Source organism: Amphiura filiformis, chromosome 5 (genome assembly GCF_039555335.1).
Source record: "Amphiura filiformis chromosome 5, Afil_fr2py, whole genome shotgun sequence".
In the NCBI taxonomy this organism is placed as follows: domain Eukaryota; kingdom Metazoa; phylum Echinodermata; class Ophiuroidea; order Amphilepidida; family Amphiuridae; genus Amphiura; species Amphiura filiformis.
The window spans coordinates 34,328,694-34,348,721 of record NC_092632.1 but is presented as its reverse complement, the minus strand read 5'-3'; the positions used below and the strand labels follow the sequence as shown (position 1 = coordinate 34,348,721).

The window sequence follows — 20,028 nt, the reverse complement described above, 5'->3', positions numbered from 1 at the left end:
GCACATTTTTGTAAAAACTGCATGATTTTTAAACCTCCTTCGCTTACCTTGTATCCTTGCCTGTAATGTCCTCACCATATGGTTGGCCTCATGGTTGGCTTGACGTAATCTCTGATTCTCTTCCTCAAGCTGTCATCAAAGAACGAAAAACAGAAAACGATTTATGAAATGGTAATCTGCAAAATGGGAAATGGGGTTCTAATTCGCCATCATGAAGTGTGCTTGTTTTCTCTATGGCAAAGCCAATTTTGTGACCTGCAGTTAAAATATCTATTGTATATATGAGAAGAGCAATTATTGCAGTTTCAGAATTAGGGCTGTTGATAAAAAGATGGAAATATATGACCAAAATGGGTATGAAAGATCTCACTTTGCAAGGAAAAACAAGATTTGCTTTGAAATAACATGATGATAAACAGAAATGGAAAGCAATACATCAATATGCAACAAATGTCCACTATAAAATCAGTAAATGGTTCAAATTTGTCAGGTGCGATCAATGGCACTCTGAATCATTGATGGTGACATTCCAGTTGCCAAAAAGCTATCAAACATGTTCCCAATTAAAAGATACTCATTAAGAAGCTTTTTCAAACCTAATAGAAAACACATTATGGCATCTGCTTAGGAGCTTGAACTAACACAAGGAAGTAAGAATTGATTTATTCTAATGCATGCACTCGCCTCTGACTTTCATCTTGACTAATGAGAGGAGGTAAAAGGAAGGAAAAGGGACAGAATCCATTAAAACATTTGACAGATGAGAAACAGTACCTCCTGATAAATGGCCCTGTTCAATTTCACAAGCTGAAAGCATGCATGTTTGCACATTGTAGCTGCTTCTTGTTTTGATGCAACTTTTACTGATTCACTAAAAATGTGCAAATGTAACTAGCATTGGCGTACGCAGGGGGGGGGTGTTACGTGTGTGAAACACCCCCCTTGGGTTTGTCCAAAAAATGGGGGAGAAAAGGCAAAGAAAGAGAGAGGAAGAGAGAGAGAGAGAGAGAGAGAAAGAGGGAGAGAGAGAGAGAGAGAGAGAGAGGGGGAGGAGAGAGAGAGAGGAGATGAGCATGGCATAGGGGACATAATATCAAATTATCATAGGCCTACAGATGTCTTAACTATACCCCACTCAAATTTTCCTCTCCCCTATACCCAGTATTGACTGACGGGCAACGTACGTAAATATGTCGATTAATTTTAACACCCCTCCCACACACCCCCACATCCCCATTTAATTGTTAATTGACATGGATATAGGGCCTACATGTTAACACCAACACCTCTCCATATCGTCACACCCCTACCCCGGCAACGTACGTATGTAAAGGTTTTAATTGTGCAAATTGAGTTCGGGCCCTTTTTCTGTTTGAAGCAATGATTTAAATAGTGTAAAAATTATGCACCAAATGGCTTCAATCGGACCTTCATTTTGCAAAATTTTCCAACTTCTGCAGGAGGAAAACTCTTGTTCACGAAAGGCTTCACGGGCGTTATTTCACCAATTTTCGGCTTTTTCAATCTAAAATTTTACACACTACGGTGCCAAAATGGTCCGCCAAATCGCCTCAATTAGGTCTTCATTTTGCAAAGTTCCTTCATTCTGAAGGGGGGGGACATTCTGTGTAGTGGATAAACAAGTAGCCATTTTGGCTTCTGCTTTCGACATTTACCAATTTGTAACACAATTTATATATAGGCCTACAACTTTAAGTAAGACTTGTTCATGAAAGGCTTCATGAACCGTCATTTCACAAATTTTCGGCTTTTTCAAATTAAAATTTTACACACTAATAGTGCCAAAATTGTCCACCAAATCGCTTCAATTAGGTCTTCATTTTGCAAAAGTTTCTAAATTCTGAGGGGGGCACATCCCCCCTCAGACACCCCCCTGCGTCGCGCAAGCGCGACGGGATGACCGCTACGCGGTCATTTCTTTATTTTGTTAGTTTTTTATCATCACACCCCCCTTAAGAAATTCCTGTGTACGCACATGGTAACTAGCCTTACTTCATTAGCCTTACTTCACGAACTGTTGAAATAGCGGTATTTGTTAAAAGAACACAGGAGGCTTTTCAAGAATATTGCTTTGAATGAGAACTGTATATTAACAGGTTTTTTTGTGTAACTTTGATGAAAGTAGATTTACACATGGCAGCTTTGAATGTATCTTAATTCAGTTATGTGACAAATAGCGCATCCTACACATCTTATAAATGTGCCATGTCTCTGTCATGTTGTTTGTGTTTGGCTCATGTTTCTTGCTAAGTTTATGTGCAAAGAGATGACTTGGGAACATTTTTTCTTCCACTGTGAATAAATTTTTCCTTTCATAAAATGCACCATGATGCAGTGTTTAGTTAAGCACTTTTTTACACTTTTTCATTTTGTGTAACTCTTTTATCGCCATTTTTTATTATATTCTTTTCACTAAATCTTATACCTAAACCTTTTAAAGTAATACTGTCAGATTTTTTATACAACAGCCTACTGATGTGTTCAATATGTTCATCCAACAAATTCATTTAAAACACATTTCTACAGATGTTTGTTTGAAAAAAATTGGGGATAATTAAATAGGCCTATTTCTCTGAGACAATTGCGCACCGCAAAATGAACGTACACAGCAACTCTGAGACTTATTAAAAGACACTTATTTCAACTTTCACCTAAATATAAACTTGAACTTGAAGAGTATCCAACACCAAATGCTTGAACATGAGAATGCTAAACTATCCACGACCTACTACATAATACATCCCAATCTAATGTAACTATAGAGGCACACTAGCTAGAGCTCCCTGAGTTTGGGTCTCATCAAAGCCGACTCCCCAAGATGTAAAGACAACTTAGGTTGCCTAAAAGTCTAGGTTAGCAATCATAGCACCCAACCAAACACTAATCACGTTTGTTAATGATTGTCAGCGATCAAACCTCCAGCCAAGCAAGGGAGGTAGGAAGCTGCTGAAAGGTTACATCAGCTGCACTATGTTTAGCAATAGAAGGAAGACTTCTAAATTTCACTTTCTTACTTTTTCAGCTTTTAATTTGTTGCCAAGCTCACCTGGACATGTGGCGAAAAATTAGATTCTGTCCTGCGAACACTTCAATTTGCTGTTATCCATTGGTAAACTAAAGTCAATGCTATATGTATAATAGGCCTATATATCAACTCACCTCAGCTACAGTAGTTGCTACCCAATCTTTGATCTTAGCCACTTTGCCTTCTACCAGCGTACTTTCTTGGTCCCTTAAAGTTTGCTGTATATAGAGAAGATGAGATTGGGGAAAAAACAGGAAAAATTAAATTAGCGTTGCTGCACTTAACCAAATAAATCATGTTGATCAACATCTTATAAAGTTACTTCATTCTTAAAGCTGTTGCGAAAAAAGTTGTCAAATAACAGGAATTTAAGACAAAAGTATCTAAGTTTTATACTCCAGTAAATAAGACTGTCAAATTTGGAATCCATCTTTAGTATCCACACATGTGCAGTTGACAATCGAGACATCCATTAACATTCACAGGAGAAGATGTTGTGAAATGCTTCGAGAAAATGGCATCAGCACTTGTAATTAACTTGACCTATTTCTGCCAATTAGTCAATTTATTGAACAGTTAAACAAAGTATTCCGACAATGGAATGAACATTTCTATGTGTACCTTGGCATGTGCCCTTTCTTGATAGCCCACCAAATATGCTTTCACCTTTGAATAACAATCTCATCATCAATTGATTACTGAACATGAAAGAAAGCAACAGCACACTGGTTTGGCAACAGTATGTTGCCTCAATCATGTCAATAGGACATCAGTTGCTAAACAACCCACCCACGAACCTACCTACTGGTGGCCTGCCAATTCAATGTGCTACTAGAATTCATCAATCTAAGATACGTTGAACAAGTGCGTCATAAAATTGTCCTGGGAAAACTGACACTTACAGTACAGTAACTTAAGTGTATGTTACATAATGCTGTTGCATCGGATGAACTATTTTACGAAACAACTTTAACGTAACTTTTGATTTGTTTGTATGGGCATGCATGTGAAGGAAATTGTTCGCTTGAGGCTACTTTCACAATGAATAAGACAACTCCATTAATGCACCCTCATCTGGGCGCCCCATCAAATCAATAAGTTATAACGAATGTAGCGCTACTGGCTATGCTGACCCCAATATTTACAAAAATGTCACTATTGATTCCTCATATCGTATATGGAAAGCGGTACAAAGTTAGATATGAATTTTATTGAAATAAAATCTGTATAGAGAGAGACTGAGAGTATAATTGATGAAATGCAACATCCAGCAATGTGATTGCTATTTCTTCTTATGTAAATAGCGTCAATGATCCTGACTGAGGGAGCAAATCTATAGGAATAATATTGTGCTTGTTGACTGCGATATATATTAGGTAGCATCTCCGTTATGAAATACATAGAGCCCACTGCGGCTTGATCTTAGCTCTAGTGAGATCAATGGAGAGAAAAAACAAATCAAGGCAGGTCATATATTGGTGAGCGATTTCTCTATTAGCGATGTCGGACTGCTGTTGACTCTCCAAACACTGATGCTGTGTAATTGAGATGGACATGTTAGAAAGATTGTGTGCAGGGTCTCCGGGGCTCAAATGCCGACAAATCCTATGTAAATCTAAGCATCACTTGCTATGAGATATCCAAATTAACTGGTTGGGAGAGAGGAAGGGGTGGTATCAAGCCAAGGTACACAGCTATCCAGCAAGATGCCAATAGGGGGGGTAACAAGACACTACAAGGATGTGGTGAATTTCAATCTAATTTCGTTATCACCTTAGTGATATTCTTGAGCACAAGTGCAAGTGTTTGTGAACTCTTGTCTCCATGTATGTGTATGTTTCTAGCCATAGGGTTAAAAGGATCATAGAGTGTATAGAAGCTTACATAGCATAGGTCAATGAAAGGTAACTGATGGTTTGGAGGGTGTGTTGTTATCCTCTTCAATGAGTACTTATTTGTTTTCTTAACGTTTTGTTTCTTCAGGTGATTTGGGAGGGGGTACACATGGCCTTAATATGGTAAAAGGTGTATCTTTCCTTTGCTTACATGTTACTTCCTTTCGTCATAGCTTCAACCCAACTGTTTTTAATGACACTCACATGGTAAAGGGATGTAACTTGTAAAGGCAATAAGAGTAAGATGCTTTCTTTTGACAAAGTATATGCCATACATTTAGCCAACCCATGGCAAAAGACAGTAACATTATTTGAATTTCTTTGCATGTTACAGGCTTTTTTCCATGAGTCAAACACCAAAGTTAATCGCAACCATGACAAAAGTAAGTGTAAGTAAAAGATACACCCTTTACCATATCAGGGTCATGCCATTTACCAGCTTTGTGCATCATCCTCTCTGATAATTCACTGCTTACTTTACCACGCAGTACCATCTTCAGCTTCGCATGCTTAAAGACCTCTCCAAGGAACAGGCTAAATATAAGAGTGTCCATGACATTGACATATCAATATATGGTGTGTTTCTCTGTTCATTTTAAAATCATGATCTAATGTAATATCTGATCTATTTTGATCAAATGGCTTTTTCCAATTGAATTAGCTTAAAATTTGATTGCATTGGGTATCCAACATGATAAGTTTGATAAAGCACCAAATGGTAAAGAGATGGAATAACTGTCAGCATGGGCCAGACCGGGGCCAGACATTAGTGGACGCCCCCCCCCATATCGATGTCCTCTTGTATTTCCAGAAACCTGGACAGAACAAAATAATTCTGGACAGTTGACAGGTAATGTAATTCTCTCTCAAAATCAAACCTCATCAAATCCTGTGTTTTTGCCCGGGCATATTGCGTGATCATTTCATATGATACGTGCTATCATATCTACCTATCCTTGACATTGGTTTCTATATTTGACATTATAAAACATTGATTATCAGTTGATTATACTGCCAGTTATGCACTGAGATAGTTCCTGTGACCCTGAAAGAAACGCCATTATTGCTTTATTAATAGCCATGTTCAGATGGACATGATATGAAGCTGCAATGAGCGTTTGAATCTCCAAATGTACATATGAATTTTTGAGTCACTCCTGTCGACTTGTTGTACAGTGGTTTTGCCAGCAGAAACTTCTGAGCCTGCTTCTGAGCCACCACTATAAGTGACTATCATGTGCTTTAGGTGTAGAAACAAGAATTGACCAATCTCTATGCAACTTAAAACAGTGACCCTCTGAATGATACCTTAAAGTACGTCCGCATCCGTGTACAAACCTCCAAGTTGCTTCCCAGTGTGCTAGGAGGTTCAACTAAACCCTGTAAATATCTTGGGAGTTTGAGGTGGGTCAAATCAAACCTCTAAGATTCCCTTCGAGTGTCAAGCCTCTAGTTTTATAGCTAAGTGCATCAGCAAGGACAAAACCCCTTACTGAATTCAAGGGTTCTAATCCTCAAAATGTCTGTCTCTAGTGTGAACACCGATAATGATATGTCCAAATATATTAATAACAAAAATCAATGTTCGACATATTCAATGAACTGCTACCTACATGTTCTGAAAGTATAGGTGGCTATTATGTTAGATGATGGTGACAATGTTTCTGCATTGGAAACACAACTATCTGTGCGGAGGCTACCATAATGTTAGCTGATGGCGACAAAGTTTCTACGTTGGAAACATGACTATCTGTGATGACATTGATTGATGAACATTTTAAGCATTTGGATGATTGCTTTGATCAGATAGTGATGTGCTCAACAATAAACTGAAGCCTGGCCGAGGCCCTAACATCCAAAAATTTAAATTTACAGGAGTACAAACCCCACAAAATGGGACAAATATGGGCCAATATAATGATACTCTAAATAATTTTGAGTTAATAAGACAGGCGTACAAGCCCTATTAAATAATAAAGATGACTTGATGAGTTATTACATCACTTCAGAGATGCTCTTGATATCCATTCTAGTATAACTCAGCTAATATATATGTACCAGTTCAGGTTCTTTCTTAAGTGGTGCAAGATACTATTATACAAACTATTTTGGGTTAATGATACAGACTTACAAATCCTTAAAATGAAGATGACATGATGAGTTATTATGAGCATGATGAGAGGAGCAAAGTAATTGAAGATGCTGGCAAAAACCAATCAAGACTCTTTGCAAAAATAAAATTGAGTCATGGTTCGTCACAGTTGGGCTCAGTTACAATCCCCCTTTTTTTAGTAAATCTGCATACTTTTATTAGACAATTTCTTTACCTTAATTCATTCTAACAGCTACTCAAATCTAATTTTTTGCCAAAAATGGAGATGAGGCAGTCTGGCACTAAGCTCTTGATATGTACTTGGATGTCATCTTGTTTATGTCCATGCAACTACAACTCAAACAGGACTAAGGAAGTAAGATCTCTCATCTCATTCAATTCAATGAATTCATAACAGATTGATCCTCCCCCATTTAACGCATACCCTCTGCTTTCCTTTTCCTTCCTTGCTAGCCCCCATCTTTGCATCCCTACATCCTTTCAGTCCATATGGGTTTGTTCTGGCTATGTTTTCTACTCCACCAGTGACAAAACATTTACTCTTGTTAAACATCACTTAATCCTGTACTCTTTCCATACCTGTTCATTAAGTTGTTTTTCTAGATGCATGATGATGTCTTCTTTTTCCTGGCATGCTGCTTCTAAGGCTTGTACCCTCTTATTGCTGCTATTTTTATTTTCATCTTCTTCATCATCATCTTCCTGTTTCTTGGAAATCGTCGTCTGGAAATCTTTCACCTGTGATAAAAAAAGACATAAATAAAAAATCAATAGCAACAATGCCTATATTTGATACAATCATAAAATCAGAGTAGAATATTAAAGAAAATAACTGGAAATGTATGTATGATAAGGATTGTCTTTCTGTTGTATGTTGCTTTTATCATCATAAAAATAATCATATCATTATCATATCTCACATTTGCCTAATCATGTAAAGTGTGCTGAGGCTTATGTGCGTAGCGCACTATAAATCATGGCACTTTAAACAACATATTAATGGGTGTTATGCAGCTGAACAAGAGAAAATTTAATGACTTGGACAACATTTAATACAAGAAAAAAAGGGAGTACTTTCACTAGAACTCATCACATTTATTGATTTAGGTCTGCTCTGATGCTTATTCCATGAGAAAATAAGTGTGATTTTCCTGCTCCAGTTGTTGCACATTCTATTATTGCATTATTTCTAAGGGAAATTGGCATCTGTTATGCCTTTTATTGTCTTGTGAAGAATTCTCACAATGTGAGTCATTGCAAAGTCAGTTTTACAAGTTCCCAACCACTTCTCGTCTGCTTGAACCATAACCGTAAGATTTCCCTATGTCTGAAGTGACACGATAAAGGCCTAATGAAGGTGCGAAGGCTAGTCCTCAACTCAAAAAATCTGCTTCCACAGGTCTGATGGTTATTCTACAAACATACATAATTTGACTGTAAATGGACCCATAAATAATATATTTGAACACAGTAATGTCACCCAACATTCACTATACTCTTTCACATAAATTAAACACGCAGTCAACAACAAGCTGGGTAATGACATCTTTTTAAAAGGAATTCTTGTTTCCATTTTAGCCCAGCACTTCAGCATACATTGTACAAAATTATTTACAACTCCTACCAGATGGTTCATACAATATGCAGGTATTGTTAATCAATACACTAATGTTCCTTGACATTCAACGTTCTCACACACAAATAAACACCCAACAACAAGCTGGATGATGACTAAATATCTTTTTAAAGATAATTCTTATTCCACTTATATAATACCTAATAGTTATATGAATCCTGCCAAATTGTTCATACAATACGCAGATACATTGATCATGGTATTGTTAATCAACACACCAACGTTCCTTGACATTCAATGTTCTCCCATACAAATTAAACATCCAACAAGCTGGGTAATGACCTCTTTTTTTAAGAGAATTCTTGTTTCATTCATGGCTCTCCGTCACATGGCATGCAGCATACATTACAAATCCTGCCAGATGGTTAATACAATATGCAGATATATTGCTCATGGTATTGTTAATCAATACACTAATGTTCCTTGACATTCAATGTTCTAAAACACAAATTAAACACACCTCGTCATGCTGAGTAATTCTACATGTCGCGTATTGCTAGACAATAAAATTAATTTTTTTAATTTTATTATAAAAATCACCCTTTGTTTGTATCCATTCTCTTTCAAACAACCGCTTGTAATGATAATTTATAATGTAATTGATTTAAAATTGAGATATGAGATTGTATGAAAATTAAAATACAAATTCATATTGATATTATTCGGTTAAAATACCATTTTATTTCAAATAGCTATTAGCCGGATGATCTACCAAATCAAACTAATTTTTATTAAATGACTTTTTTAATTTCCATTAAAGAAATTATTAATAGTTTATTAAAATCAAGCAAAATGATTTCAAAATATGAATAATTTATTATATTTATCACACAAAATTGGTCTGTATTTGTTCAGCCTATTCTGAAAAATGTAAGCAAATATTTCATAATCTGTAAGTAAATATTAAATTCCTGATATAGTCACCGGAAACAGAGAATCTGATGTAGAATGAATATGTGCATCATGTCAACCTCATCATTTTGAAATTACTGGCCAACAGATTGGTCCAACCAATTTTAATGACTATTGCTCACCTTTGAATAGTTTGCACACGCTGACTGATGAAATATTTGCCAATCACTACATAATATGATATATTAAAAATTATATAATTTCACAAATAATTTCATCATAATTAATCAGCATTTTTAGGGGAAGTTAATTTTGTGAATCCAAAAAATCAGTGCGAGTACTAAAACTGGTTAAAAATTTTAAAAAATGGTGGGGATTTAAATTTGCAAATCTGGGCTTCCTGCGGAATTCTCGTAATTTAATCCCGAAATAAACTTCAAGTGGTTTCACAGTATTCCCATATAATTTTCTACTTCCAATTTCATTATTTAGCCTGTATCAGATTGTTTCTGACAACTACCATTTCTTTATTCCTTTTTCTATTAACTACAGAGGAAAACGCTGATGAGAAAAAAGATCCTCCCAGGCTCAATTCTCACTTCACCAAGCAGGCTCTTGATTTCTGCAAGTTACTGGGCATATCTTGAATGCCCCTCTCTATCTTTCATCAAGGCATACCGAGAGGACAAGATTCCTCATCACTGTATTGCATTCCTGTGTTATGATGAATCTGCCATAGGATGGCCTGTAGGCTGTCGGAGTTGAGTTGTGATGATTCTAAACTGGCATTAGATCAATTTGAATACTGTCTGAGCACTCTGATAGACAACACATGACAAGACAAATTATCCAAGAACTCCTAAATGCATGGTTATATCAAATTCAAAAGCTGCCTTGTGGTATAATATCATTCAAGTACAAACACTTCTTGTCTTGTTGACAAAGATATTCAGATGAAAGCAAAAATATCTTAACATTTTACCAAGTATCTCCTGTGAGACACCCAAAATTTGCATCCTTGAAACAAACAAACTCAGTCAAATGGTCAAATTCATTTTTTGATAACCATTACCTTGATGCATAACATCAGACAGCAGCCATTTTGGTCTTAAATTCACCTGAGGAGTTGCAGCCGTATCCGTAGTAACCGTTTCTGGGAAGAAACCATGATATGAGTCATCTTCCTTTTCTCCTCCCCTTCTCATCATTGTTTATCACTTGACTATCTGTCTTCAACATCCAATGCATCATTCACCACAGTTTTTCCTCTCTTCAGTTTTTGAGACCATCTACCTTAAATATTTACACCTGTTTTATGCTCTATGCACTTGGAGAGTACTGTAAAAGCACAAATTTACGCCATCTTATTTTTTTGCGCTTTGCCAATTTTGAACTAATTCACTTGTTTTTAAATTGTGATTCTATTCATTGAATAGTGAATACACAGAAAAGGAATGTATTTGCATGCTGTTATTTTCATGAGGCGCTTTGAACGCAAAACCGCGAAAATAAATGTAGCATGAAAATATCCACTTTTACAGTACATCTGAGTGTGACTAAAATAATATCCATGTTTATGTACATGTGCAATATTATTATTCAATTCACAAATGACCCCGTTATTAGTAGTCCATGACAAATGAGAGAAACATTCTGGCTTTATTATCGTAGCAAAATATTACCGATTCACTCAAAAAGACGCAGGATACAACATTGAAGCAATATTATTATAGCCCTATTAACATGAACTTTGCGCACATGGTCCTTTGTTTTGAACGAAAACCTTAATGTAATGAATAAATTACAGGTATGATTCATTTACTGTAATGCTTCTAAGCAATTGTCTATTTTTATTTTATTGTAAAATCTTTTGTTACATTTCTATCACACATGCAACTTAATTTGCATATTGTAACAGGAATCTTCATAATGTGGTGGTAACCATGGTGATATCATTCGACTATGCACAAATGTGGAAAATGGCGATGTACATTTTGATTTTTATTATAATAGTTGTAAAAATAGTCATATTTCAGTATGTTATGTTAAATATCTATCATAAGTGTGCAAAAGTGATCAAGCGATTTCTTTTTTTATGATCAACTGATACAACAATTACCTATTAAAGAATATCGATTCAGTGATTCAATCAGATTAAAACAGAATACCACTGATATTGTCTCTCAAATTTAATTTCTTAACAATGCCAGCCACCAGCTGTTGCTATGCAAAAGCACAATCAAAATCCTCGATCTTGGCATAAAAAATGGATGAAGTATAAAAAAAACCATAAAATACCCTGATTAATCAGTGGCTCAATCTCTACAGCCACTAGGCTATGGAAGTGTTCTTTTTGCTTTCAAATTACCAATCCTTATTTCAAAGCAGTTTCATCAGAGATCATCAAATAGTGTACCCCTTGAGGCTACCGATTAATCACCTTTCACAAGATTCAAAATGGAAAGTGATGAATTTGGCTCTTCGGCTTATGTGTCCCTATCACTTACTCAAAATATTACACATTCATTGACCAGCTAAAGCTTCTGTTTTTGACCCAAAATAATATTATGAGTCATCACTCTGAGGCATAAGGGATTGATCATCATGTTCAATGAAATTGCCTAGTTTGTCAATAAACCACACTACTAAAGAGTGATGCTGGTGATGGAGATGGTGATTCCGGTTTTTAGTGACACTTTAAGGTCTCTAATGGAAAAACATCCTAATTGTAAATCAGGGTTGGTTGGCCATTCATAACTGATACACTATCTTATCACCCAAATTGTAACTTATGTATGGTATTTTAATACTGGAATGGATCAAAGACAAAATACATGATTTCATGATAATATTTGTTTATGGTCTTCAAATGGAATAATAAATTTTGCACATGCATAAAATCAAAGGACATGTTACAATTGTTGGATACATATAGAGTGTTAGCATTTTGATATTAAATAATTAATATTTCAAAGAAAGGTTAATTTGCATGAATCAGAATCAAAATTACTATTGTTGTATATGCAACCAGTGATACAGAACCAAGAACATGATGAAACAGCCAGCAAATGTGACTGCCATTTAAAGCATGGCCCATAATGCACCTGCTCCATGCAACATTTAGTTTCAAATTTTCATTTTGTTTTGGAATTAAGATATTTTAAACTCATATTCAAGCCATAAAATAAAGTATATCAATAAACGAAAGCTGTTAACAAAATTCACCTTTTATAATCAATAAAATGTTTATTATTTTACCACATATATAACAACATTAGACATACCCCAAATTGTTCAGGAAAATTATCATTTATAAGCTTCCACATAAATAAATTACAGCCAGTGAAAAATTCATTGTGAAGGATTTGTACCTGGGACCTCCGAATCACCGGACCGATGCTGTACCACACATTTTTATCATCTGATTTGACCATAAATAAATTGTCAATTTTAATCATATTTTACTATGAATTCCTAACAAGGATTTGCTTTTGTTTTTCTTGGATCTTGGGTTTTGGAAACTCGGCCTAATAAACATGATACATGTTTAACAATTGTATGCATGAGAGTTGGCACATAAATGGATGGTACAGGATGTGTATTTATCAGAGTCACATTCGATAAGATCACAATCATGTTGACATTTAAATATCAAACATGATCATAATTCATGTCAACAAGGCAAAGTTCCTCTAATTTCCTACCAATTCAGTAACTTTAACAAACCCGATCTTCTAATAGGAGACTGTTGAAACACAAGTAGCATAGGGTGCTATCTCATCTTCTACATGTAATGTTTATATCTGTGGTCATTGAACCCTACAGCAACTGACTCACAGGGCTTGTGGCTAATAAGAGAAGACAATACAAATAGAGAAATGCCATAAGAAACCACAAATATGATGTATACATATCACATACTCCTGTATGACAACATTCATATTGTAAGGAGGCTAAATACCTTGTCACTTTTCATCAAGCTCTGGTGTGTGTGTGTTTTTTTAATGGTCTGTAACCTGTTTGTCTAATGTGTGCACAACCTAAGATGCAAGCTTAAATCGCAATGGTGTTTATTTCTAAATTTCAAATGCACAATCGCAAGTTGCTTGAGTCCTGCAGAATTATAGAAGAGGACAGTAGACCCAATTGAGTTACTTGGTCTATACCTGACTTCCATTTTAACAGCAGATATTCTAGCCCCTCTAACAAACAGACTCAAGTTCTATTTTGGTCTACCACTTGTGCATTGCACAGGGGACCATGACGACAGGCACTCAATAGAAGAGCATTACCATCTTCATGTTCATATTCATTTGTATCTGCCATTATTTGCTTGTTTGTTTGTTAAATTGTTTGATTTCATCCTGTCCTATCATGGCATGATCAGTGCCCGGGATCAGTGACTGCAATTCATCCTTGCCATTCTGGTTTGCCAGATCCAGCTATGTCTTGTACTTTCCCTAACCAGCCTTGACCACAGCAGGCTAGGCACACTTACAAGCACAGTACTAAGCAGAATGACCATGAAGTTCACCTTAACTTTGACCATGCCTGGATCCTTACAAAGCCCAAATCTCCATGGGTGAGCTGTGTGTGGGCTCACCTCATATGACCCTCAACACAGGTATACACTGGTATATCATGGTAACCATAGATATCAGCATTTAGTTGAAAACAGGTAGTTTCGGTCCAATTCATGCTGATGAACTCTGTTGAACACTCTGGTAATGGTCTAAAGCCTATGGATGGTGCATGAGGTACCAGAAAAGGTTACACTTAAAAGTTCACAATAAATTTTATTACCAGTCTAATATTTGTTTGATTGATCCATTTTCAAATAAATCTTGATCTGAGAAAAGTTTGGAAATTAGAAATGAAACATTTAGGAACACAAAATGTAAACACATATTAAATCTATGATACCCTACTGAGATGAGAGGCAAAGTAAGTTCAAGATTTAATCATGAAAAGAATGGAAATCTGTGACAAACTTTCAACAAATAATTGCATTCTCTACTACCATATATCTGTACTTTCACTGGGTCTTAGGCTTTATTTGAATGTTTACAAATGTTATTAACAGGAATGAATGCACAGAAAGAAAATAATATGTTTCTTCTTGATGTAACAGTTGATATTTCGGTGCAATACATCTAAATCTGGAGCTTTGCAAGTACAAGTTGTTCTTTTGTCACACTGGCCTAAACCATTGGTTTCATCATCGTCGTTGTTGTCGTCGTCCTCGTCTTCGTCATCATCATCATCATCATAACCTTGTTTCTCTATATTCACCTCTTATCACTTTTTGCCTACAAAACAATGTCATGGACATTGTGTGCCTATAACAGAACACTTGAAGAAGACAGATCACTTCACATTAGAGATGGTCACAGGATAACCATATCAAAACAAACAAGTGTTGACCACTTGAATAACATCAAATATTTGCATCCTGACTCACTGTAGAGTATCACTTGAAACCAACACTGTTTTTTTGCAGAATCCAGGACATGCTCTTGACCACTACATGACCCTTGTATCAACCAAAACAAACTATTTCTGGGTAGCTTCATTACCAAGAAGACCAAGAATCCAGGCCAAGAATAACAACTATTTATCATCATCATCATCAAGAAAACTATATCTTTCAATCTATTTTCATTTTACCAAAGATGTTCCTTTCCGAATGACACACAGAATGACTCACTTGGTATAAATCATCTGCCACACACATTTGATTATGCTCTTGAGATGAAGAGGCAGACAGACAGATCAGAAAGCCACATTAGGTCCAACTTGAAGTGACCCAGTTTTACCAGTCATGGGTCATGATTTGGCCAACATACCTAACAAGTGAAGTTCAATACCAAAAGCTCACACTGCACAATTAACTAGGATTAAGGGCCCAAAAACAATGCCTTATTGAAACCAATATTGAAATGATTTGCTGATGAATCACTCAGAATCTCCTCATCTTTATGAACTTTCATGACCTTCATTTTATACAGTTCTTGCAGATGTTTTGGTTACCACGGTAACAGGTGGGTTTTTGGTATCAAATAAAAAGCATGAAAAGTATGCTACAAAAGTAAGTCCTACAAGATGATCATAGAAAATAGTAAAATAAGAGTTTGTGAGCCATGACAAATGGTGTATTGTGCAAAATTTGGAAGCTACACAAAATTACAAACCTGCCCTGCTTCCAATGCTTCCAAAATGACTAACCTGCATAAACTGGGTCAAAAGTAATGCTGGCTTAATTCACTGATCATCTTCTTCTTCTTCAAGTACCATGCCCAAGGTGGATGTCAGTGATCATGGAATTGATACATAGGCCAAAAAATATGGTTTGATGGTATGGCCATGGTCTAAAAAGACTATCAGCAGTTACAAATAATAATTTTGACAACATAGCTGAAAAGTTTGTCCAGACTTTCCAAATTATGATTTGTCCATTTTAAAACATCTGTCCAACAACAGGAACATTTCATGGGGCTGGCCTCTCTTCTGTCACTCAAGATTCGCTATACAATATAATATTCATTGTGCACAGAATGAGCATGTTCCCATAGAAATAGGCCTGTATGTTCACAACTATCAAATAATTTGTTAAGAGTCAAAGTGACAGATCAAGATTCCTTTGAACTTTCCTGCAGCACACTTGCCCTGGAAATCACATAGAAATCAACATTGCACATCATCTATTGTCTATGGATAGTCACGTCTGACAAAGTGAAGATATTTGAACCAGTTTCTCGCAGTATCTTATGTATTTATATAATATCCCAGAATGGCACCATCACTATGTAATGATTCCAATAAATTATATTTAATTCTTATAATATTGCCAAAACATCAAAACACACAAATAAAGGTAGACAAGGGCCTGCAGTACAATTATCATAAGATGACAATATTTGGTTTTTTTGGTCCCTTTTTATCATTTCCTAATCAATGTCTTTTTTCAAACAAAAATGTCCCGTTTCCAGAAACAGTGCACCTACAAAGCGCCGCACCATGACTCAAGTGTACTTGTCAACACAAACAAGATTGGTTTTCTTGATGTCATGCAATATATTTTATCAGGCATACCTCCCTCCCTCTCCATCCTCTTGTTCTAAACTCATAATTTGTATTTTCTCCCAATCACCTGTCTTCTCTTCCTTTTGCCTGCTTTGACAGATTACTATCATTACATCATGAACGTGAAGAAAACAGAAGTGTACTATTAATTTATAGATTATAGTACACTTGAATAGTATTATACTTGTTGACGCTCAAAACATATCACTGTCAAAGTATTGAGGAAGCTTGCAATTCGTGAGGACAAGGACTGACATGTATTGAGGTGTTAGTGCATGAAGCCCCAATATGTAATAGCTGCCTTATAGACATTTGACAATTTCTGCATGTACACATCTGAATATATGACACCAGGCAGCTATTAAAGGCAGATGAGTCCTTGCACTAACCCTTCGATATAAAGCCTCTACTCTGTGCTCCACTTCATCCATCAATAGTTATGATTATTCCTTATTGACAGAGAAATAAGAAATAAAACAAAGAGGCATCAACGACACTGAAGGGAATTTCTCCGAAGATGATGAAGGAAGTTCAAACAGGCATCATTGGAGAGCGTGTATGATACACACACAACCGATTCAACTAGCCTCCCAACATTTGTCAATACCTAATTTCCGACTTTTCTTCCTCACCAAAATATCTGTTCAGGCATGTTTACTTTTGATTTCTATGTCAGGATATGCCATGGAAATGATGTAAAGTATAAACTACACAGTACCTCTTGCTGTCTATGTGCTCTTTTAAATGTTAGTCGTCAAAATGGCTTGAGTTTTTATGCATCAGAGACATTTTGACTTATGAGCAATAACTGTAATTGCAAATGCAGCCAGAGTACGCTTATTTGTCTTCTCACAAAAGTGTCTTGTTCAAAATAATACACAAAATTATGTGGTGTAAATTACATCCTAAATCTAGATAATTTTTGACGAGTACCCATTTCATATGACCAGTCACGTCAAGATAAGGTAATGATGAAAGGCGATATTTTTAATGCTTTTAACTGGCACCAGCTTCTCTGAAATATGATAAAATATTCTTGTTAATGGGGATTTAGTGATAATTTATTAGGTGTTCATTTCTTCCTTATATCTCTTTTGTTAGTGCTGGTAAATGCTTTCAGTATCTTCTGATTAGGTTTTGTGGCACTAAAACGTGGTTTCAGACATCAGCACTCAATTTACCACTGCTCAATTGGTACATTTGTTTGTTCCAATCAAAATTTGAATGTCACTAAAATCATTATACCTGTACATGATTTAAGCAGAACAGATAAACGCACTTGCCAAAGATCGCTGCACATGGAGGCCCACATGGAGGAAGCCAAAGAATGATGATGATGATGACGATGACGAGGAGAAGGAGGAGGAGGGGGAGGAGGAGGAGGAGGAGGGGAAGGAGATTGTGATTTGTGGTACAAAACAATGATGGATCACAAACCCCTCACAAAGTTTGGTTTAATATTAAACAATGTTTCTCTTTCATGACTGAATTGCTGAACAATCTTACCATTATATTATGTGCCTTAATGTCACACATAAGACCACTTTATTTTCTGATTTTTTTTCTTGAAATAACATTAATATCATTACAAGAATAAACCCATTTAAAAAAATGTTCAAACTCATTCAGGTAATTTAAAAATAAATGGGAATTTGACTTGAACTTTAAAGGTCATCCTATATCAACCTGGTTCAAAATTCCACAATTTCTTTTTGGTGGCTAAATCCCAATACACATACCTGTCATTTAATCTTGGATTACAATAAATAAAATTAGTATCTTATTATGATATTAATAAGATTATAAGTGGTCACAAATTGAGATTAAAAAGATATCAGGGTTAAACATTTTACCAAGGACAAATTCCAGAGAGAAAGAACATTTAAAACAAAATCTTATTCATGGATTTATTTGTAATCACTAATCATAAGAACATTATTTCTATTATATTTCTTCAAAACATTGCTTATACATGACTCTATGTACCAGCTTATCCGATTTGCTAGTCTTAGGTACTAGGCTAATCTGATTAAATTTTACCAGTTTTGTTTCCATGGTGAACTGCTGACATTTGCAGGAATTTAATCAATTCTGACCAAGAGACAATTGGTGCTTTATACCAAAAATACACCTGATTTACCTAGATTGCTAGCCATGATAATAATACATGCATTGTCTTCAGCATCTATGAGAAAAATACATTCTCCAATTCATTAGCAAGTGTGGAAAACAAGTGTTGGCCTTTATACTCAATCAGTAAATTTTAAATTTTAAATTTGAGAAATTATGAGAATAAACTTTCATTAATACAAATCCTTTTCCAAGAATTTGTGGAAGAATAAATTGATTCTGTTGAAAAGACAATGACAACAAATAGACACAAATAGACAATCAATTGAACTATTAACAAAACATAAGCATGTATCAATAATTAACAGAAAAGGAAAAAAAAACTATAACAGAAAGATAAAACCACATCTCCCTGTTTCCTGGATTGTCTTCAGATTTCCTGTCAGACAGGGAAATACCACACCCAAAATGTTTTCAATTAGACTTTCATATTGTTGAATGATGTTGATGATATTTCTCTATTTGCATGGCATCTTTGTTATGTCAAAGATTCATACAGGGGATCCATTGAAAATATGTAATTTTACCAAATGATGCATGGTACAGATTGGTGAGCATATTAAAGGGGTTTACTCTCAAATATTTCATCAGTTCATTGGATAGCTTCAGCTTTATCAGTGCCAATAAGCATATCCATAATATATTAACCAAAACAAATCTCATCTTCAGCCAATCAACTTTCCTTTTCATTAATACCCACTTTGACTACAAAATGCTTAAAATGCTTATACCAAAATTGCTTTGTCATTGACTATTGAGCAATCAGTAGTGGTCTTTATCTAGAGCAGGGGTTCTGAACCGGTGGCTCTCGGGCCAGATCCAGCCCTTGAATGGCTCTGAAATGTACAGTAAACACAGCAAACCAAGATGTATTTGGCCCTCAAATCTTGAAATGATTTGGCCCTGCCCATAAGCAAATATGATTGAGAATCCCTGATCTAGAGTAATTATGGTTTAGGAAATAATGTTTTACGAGCAAAGCGAAAGGAAAACAAATTTACCCATGGCGAGAAATGGACGATCCCTATTGTGTTTGTCGATCCGGGTATGGTCATGCTAGCTCCATGCTGTGTGTTGTGGTGTTGGCATGGGGATCAATAGGTGACATCGATTTTGTAAACATCTACATGTAGTCTTGCGATCGAGTTTGTGAGTCATTTATGAATGTCTCTCCATCAAGTAACCATCGGAAAGAAATTTCTCTGCTTACTGCACAACAATATTGTGTTTGTATTACGTCTAAAAAGGATGCCTGGCTGGTTCATGTTCATCT

General features: G+C 35.7%; 1 protein-coding gene across 3 annotated transcripts in view; it reads right to left on the bottom strand.

Moving 5' to 3' along the window:
• Positions 1-20,028, bottom strand: part of LOC140153024 (pleckstrin homology domain-containing family H member 1-like) — a 163,913-nt gene that overhangs the window by 51,802 nt on the left and 92,083 nt on the right. For 2 of the 3 annotated variants that reach the window (XM_072175612.1, XM_072175613.1), the window contains exons 3-5: positions 7,634-7,792; positions 3,181-3,264; positions 48-129 (exon numbers count right to left, since the gene is read on the bottom strand). In XM_072175612.1, coding sequence (XP_072031713.1) covers positions 48-129; positions 3,181-3,264; positions 7,634-7,792 — 325 coding nt within the window. Of the gene's footprint in view, positions 1-47; positions 130-3,180; positions 3,265-3,667; positions 3,765-7,633; positions 7,793-20,028 lie in introns of those variants that run through there. The other variant, XM_072175614.1, reaches the window with a different exon arrangement.